Source organism: Pristiophorus japonicus, chromosome 1, assembly GCF_044704955.1.
Source record: "Pristiophorus japonicus isolate sPriJap1 chromosome 1, sPriJap1.hap1, whole genome shotgun sequence".
Taxonomy (NCBI): domain Eukaryota; kingdom Metazoa; phylum Chordata; class Chondrichthyes; family Pristiophoridae; genus Pristiophorus; species Pristiophorus japonicus.
Genome location: NC_091977.1, coordinates 17,181,405 through 17,187,404, shown reverse-complemented (window position 1 = coordinate 17,187,404; position 6,000 = coordinate 17,181,405). Strand labels below are relative to the sequence as shown.

At 47.0% G+C, this 6,000-nt stretch overlaps 1 protein-coding gene across 1 annotated transcript in view; it reads right to left on the bottom strand.

Annotated features, from left to right (window-relative positions):
- The window catches only part of LOC139261856 (hepatocyte growth factor activator-like), a 123,869-nt gene that overhangs the window by 101,002 nt on the left and 16,867 nt on the right, over positions 1 to 6,000 (bottom strand). Inside the window, exon 3 of the mRNA XM_070877092.1 lies at positions 748 to 853. Coding sequence (XP_070733193.1) covers positions 748 to 853 — 106 coding nt within the window. The remainder of the gene's footprint in view (positions 1 to 747; positions 854 to 6,000) is intronic.

Below are 6,000 nucleotides of genomic sequence, written 5' to 3'. Positions count from 1 at the left end.
GGGGGAAGAGTCTGAGGGAGGGGGAGGGGGAGAGTCTGAGGAGGGGAGGGGGAGAGTCTGAGGGGAGGGGGAGGGGGAGAGTTTGAGGGAGGGGGAGGGGGAAGAGTCTGAGGGAGGGGGAGGGGGAAGAGTCTGAGGGAGGGGGAGGGGGAGAGTCTGAGGGAGGGGGAGGGGGAGAGTCTGAGGGAGGGGGAGAGTCTGAGGGAGGGGGAGGGGGAGTCTGAGGGAGGGGGAGAGGGGCGGTCCGAGGGAGCAGGAGGGGGGGGGGGAGACCGAGCGTGGGGGAGTGCTGAGGAGCCCCGACTGATGAGAGCCCCCCGCCACCTCCCCAATGCTGAAACCCACCCAGTTCCCAACTCTCCAGCCTCCCCCAGGTGCTCGGGTCTCTCCGCTAGCGACTTCCCCCAGTCGGCGGTTGCTCCAACAGCGACTGGTGGCCTCACAAAGCGCGGACGGGTGGATGGCCGGGGGGGGGGCTGGTGCAGCGTGACGGGATATCTCAATCGCTGAACCCCTCGGGCTGCTGAAGGCAATAGTGCGGGAGCCTGCCGATCATTCCGCGAGTGTTGCGAACGCATGCTGAGCAGGCGTCGATGGATGGAGAGCACGAATGTGAACCCTGACTGGAACTCCTGCCCCAGGTCACCTCGAGCGCCCACTCCATCGCCAGCCTGGCTGGGGCTCACTGAGCCCAGTCTGAGCACTGATCCTGCAGGCCTGGTTTGTTGCTCTCAGGGACGTACTAACCGAAGCAGCGGATCCACCAGAGGGAGCCCAAAGCTGCCTGTCGCCGAGTGTGAGCGACTTCTCTCCAGTGCACTAACAACTGCCCAATGTAGCTTCTGATTGGCTGCTTTCATTTTAGTGCTGAACCCTTTAAAATCTCCAGTCAACTCAATGACATCATCACATCACTGTCTGGACAATATTCCACACCATCCATTTCTGTCGGAGTGTTCACAACTCGTATCTCACTGTTCACACTCCCAGTCTCACACTCCCAGTCTCACTATTCACACTCCCAGTCTCACTGTTTACACTCCCCCTCACTGTTCACACTCCCAGTCTCACTGTTCACACTCCTAGTCTCACTGTTTACACTCCCCCTCACTGTTCACACTCCCAGTCTCACTGTTCACACTCCCAGTCTCACTGTTCACACTTCCAGTCACTGTTCACACTCCCCCTCACTACTCACACTCCCCCCCCCCCATTTCTCATACTCCCCCTCACTGTTCACACTCCCCCTCACTGTTCACACTCCCAGTCTCACTGTTCACACTCCCCCCCCCCATTGCTCACACTCCCCCTCACTGTTCACACTCCCCCTCACTGTTCACACTCCCCCTCACTGTTCACACTCCCAGTCTCACTGTTCACACTCCCAGCCTCACTGCTCACACTCCCCCTCATTGTTCACACTCCCAGTCTCACTCTTCACACTCCCCCTCTTCACACTCCCCCTCACTCTTCACACTCCCAGTCTCACTGTTCACACTCCCAGTCTCTCTGCTTGTAATGTCTGTAAGCTTGTAATGTTTGTAGCTCCACACATGTGGATGTGAACATATTGTGTACTGCAAGTGCAGGGTTAATAATAAACAGATCCAGGCAATTCCAGGAAAAATGATGCGATCAGAAGGAAGGTATTGACGATGGATGACTTGACTTTTGAGATTGCTTGTCAGACAGCGAGGTCGATGGGCATGGCCGAAAAATATTCCTGAGAATTAAATAATGATTACGGTCATCAGTCAACCGAGGTAAATCACCTGCAGGTTCAAAGTAAAAAACGATGGAGGCCCAAAGTCTCAGAAACTGTAAATTCTAACAGAGCGTCGAAGTCGTGCTATAGGTGCCTGGGACAACACATTGCTCAAAGTTGTCCATACGTGAAGGCAGAGTGTTTCTTCTGCAGAAAGACTGGGCATCTTGCAAAGACATGCCGACTGAAGAGTAAACCAGTTTTTAAAGCTATGAGTCCAGCGTTCAAAGCTATGAGTCGAAATCCCAAGAGACTTCATAGCATGGAAGAACAACAACAGGACGAGGAGATGTTAGAGTTACACGTCATCAGGAGCACGAGGTTAACATACAGCGATTCGGAAAGCATCAAAATCCACATAGATGTTGCGGGATTCAAGATACCAATGGAAATTGACACAGGTGCATCTGTGAGTGTAGTACCGGAGTCGCTGTACCGCGATAAATTGCGTGATTTCCAACTGGAGGCTACTCGGGAGAGAAAATTCCTGTGGTAGGTCATATCACCGTACCGATGAAATATAAAGATCAATTTCAGAACTTGCCTCTAATAGTAGTGAAAGGAGACAAGCCTGCCTTACTAGGAAGAAATTGGTTGAGCTCACTGAAGCTGGATTGGAGTAAGATTTTCTGTGTGGAAGCGAGATTTTCATCAACGGATGAAGTTATCAATAAGTATCCGAAGGTGTTCTGCGAAACGGGCAGTCCGATCCAATGCTTCAAGGCGAGTATCAGGGTACAGAAGGACGTTAGATCGGTTTACTACAAGCCACATTCCATGCCATATGCACTCAAGGAGAAAGTTGAGCAAGAACTCAAAAGACTAGAGACTGAGAACATTATATGTAAGTTAGATCGATGTAATTGGGCTACACCCATTGTTGTTGTACTTAAGTCCGATGGTAAGGTAAGATTGTGTGGTGATTATAAAGTAACCGTAAACCAGGTTCTAGAGGGAAAAGACCCCAATACATTGCCGAATATAGAAGATTTGTTCACAACACTGGTCAGATCTTCTCAAAACTGGATCTTACGAATGCCTACTTACAGCTTGAACTAGATGAGGAGTCCAAGTCATGTTTGACTATAAATACTCATCTAGGCCTATATCAATTTAATAGGCTACCGATTAGAGTGTCTCCCATCCCTGCCATATTCCAAGGGTGATGAACCAGATTTTGCAAGGTATTGAAGGGGTAATATGTTATTTGGATGACATACTAATTTCAGCACCAAATAGGCAAACTCATAATAACATATTGAATGAAGTCCTCAAACGGCTAGAGAAGCACAGAGTACGAGTGTCTACTCGTAAGTGTGAGTTATTTAAAAACTCAGTGGAGTACTTAGGGTACAGAGTAGACAAAGATGGTTTACATCCAACCATGGAAAAATTGGATGCAATTAGAAATGCACCCACTCCCAGGAATGTCACTGAACTTCGTTCATTCTTGGGTCTTTTGAACTATTATGGGAAGTTCCTACCAAATTTGGCTACAGTATTACATCCACTGAATGAACTTTTGAAAAAACAGGTCCATTGGAAGTGGTCAAAAGAATGCAATACAGCATTCAAGGAGTATAAAAGCAAATTGGTAGAGAGCACCATGTTAGTTCACTATGACATATCTAAGGAGATTAAGCTAGCATGTGATGCCTCTCCGTATGGAGTTGGGGCAGTAATCTCTCATGTATTAAGTAGTGGGGCGGAGAGACCAATTGCTTTTGCTTCACACACTCTCAGTGCCAGTGAGAGTAATTATGCGCAAATTGAAAGGGAAGCTTTGGCATTAATTTTTGGGGTCAAGAAGTTTCACAAATACTTGAATGGTCGTAAGTTTACCATCGTTACAGACCATAAGCCCCTAACAGCAATCCTCCATCCAAAGTCCCCAGTTCCAACATTAGCTGCAGCCCGAATTTGATTTTGTCAGCATATACATATGATATTGAATACAGACGATCAGCTGATCACAGTAATGCTGATGCAATGTCTAGATTGCCTTCCCCATCACAAGTTACACCCGATAGGGAAGAAGTGTTTTATTTTTCATACATTGATGAACTGCCAGTCACAGCTGAAGAGATTGGTAGAGCAACCAAACGTGACCCAGTGATGTCAAAGGTGTATGAGTATGTTGCAACTGGATGGCCAAACCAGGTAACAGACAAAGATACACATCCATTCTTCATTCGTAGGAATGAATTATCAGTCGATAAAGATTGTATCATGTGGGGTGCAAGAGTGGTTTACCAAATAAATTCAGGTCCAAATTATTAGGAGACCTCCATGACCAGCCCCTGGGAATGTGCTTGACCAAGGGTTTTGCACGCAGTTATTTATGGTGGCCAGGTCTTAATAAAGGTAGAGTAAAAGAGAGAAGTGTGAAATTAAACTAGAAGGTGAGAGTGAAGAACCATCACCATAAATGGTTAAAGTGGTTACCAGGAAGAGTGGTGAAGATATGTGATCCTCGCACATATTTGGTGAAGATGTTTGACAATGGACAGGTTAGGTTTGTTCATATTGATCATATTTTACCTACAAACATGGAAGGAGTTGAAGGTGGGAATGATTCAATTATTTCTGACTCATCAGATAGTTTTGATACACCAGTAGCAAATCCTAAATCCAATGTACTGGAAACAAATCCAGGAGAGAATCAGAATGAAAGTCTGAGTCCAAGTCAGGAAAACAAAGAGCCTGAAGTTAGAGTGAGTTCAAATGAAAATCAAGGAAATTCCGTGGAGGAAAACGTTCCTCAGGATGAGCCTCGAATGAGTTTAGATTCAACACCATGTTTGGAAGGTTCTGTTCGAGAGCGAAGGTATCCTCTTCGAAACAGAAAACAAGTTGTAAAGTTAAATTTGTAAATATGGAAAAAAAGTTTATATCCTGTGTTATGTATAAACATGAAAGTTATGTATGATGTTTGTTATAATAACTTCTTCATTAAGGAGGGAGAAGTGTAATGTCTATAAGCTTGTAATGTTTGTAGCTCCACACTGTGGATGTGGCAATATTGTGTACTGCAAGTGCAGGGTTAATAACAAACAGAACCAGGCAATTCCGGAGACTTCTGAGAGAGCTGCCTGCCATGTTAGGAAGCTGTGTGAGCTGTGCTCTGTGAATGTATCACATTTGGTGACGAGAATGGGACTGCTCACACTCCCCCTCACTGTTCACACTCCCAGTCTCACTGTTCACACTCCCAGTTTCACTGTTCACATTCCCAGTCTCACTGTTCACACTCCCAGTCTCACTGTTCACACTCCCAGTCTCACTGTTCACATTCCCAGTCTCACTGTTCACATTCCCAGTCTCACTGTTCACACTCCCAGTCTCACTGTTCACACTCCCCCTCACTGTTCACACTCCCAGTTTCACTGTATTTAACTATCATTGTAACCCATGTATAAGCTGACCTAAGTTGTGCACCTTGAGAACATTGACCACAAGAGGGTGAACTTATGGGAGACACTCCTAACCTGGACTTTCAGGTATAAAAGGGGAAGCTCCACCCACCTTCATCACTTGAGGTCTCGGTAATAAAGGTAACTGGTCACAGAGTGACCTTCTCTCAAGTATGGGCCTCGTGTGCATTTATACAGTATAGTAAGGACATATCATTGATGACGAGAAACTGGGGTTTAAATCACGTGAGCATGGCCACTAGCAGCACATAAGAGAGGTACTGTGTTGGTGATGATTGGGACACCAACCATTGAGAGACTACCGCAAAGTTTTGTCACTAAGGAATGGTTGGGACAGGATTCGGTCGACAAACGCAGGGCTTATCTCCTGACGGTTTGTGGGATCCAGAACGTACTCCCTGATGAAGGACCTTCTAGTGCCAGAGAAGCCGGCGGACAAGACGTTCGAAGAGCTCAGTAAATCGGCGAGCAGCATATGCACATGGCGAGACACCGGTTTTACACGCACTGGCGGCGAGAAGCGCAAAGCGTTCCTGACTTCGTGGCAGATCTCCGGCGACTGGCAAGCCTATGTAAGTTCACAGATGCATGCAGAGCGGAGATGCTGCGAGACTTTTTTTATTGAGGGCATCGGGCACACTGGGGTTTTCATGAAACTGATTGAGACCAAAGACTTGACCTTGGAAGCGGCGGTTCTGATAGCCCAGACATTTATCTCAGGGGAGGAAGAGACCAGAATGATGTATGACAAAAATCTTGGCTCAAATACGGCAAACGACCAGGGAGTTAACATTGTTAACA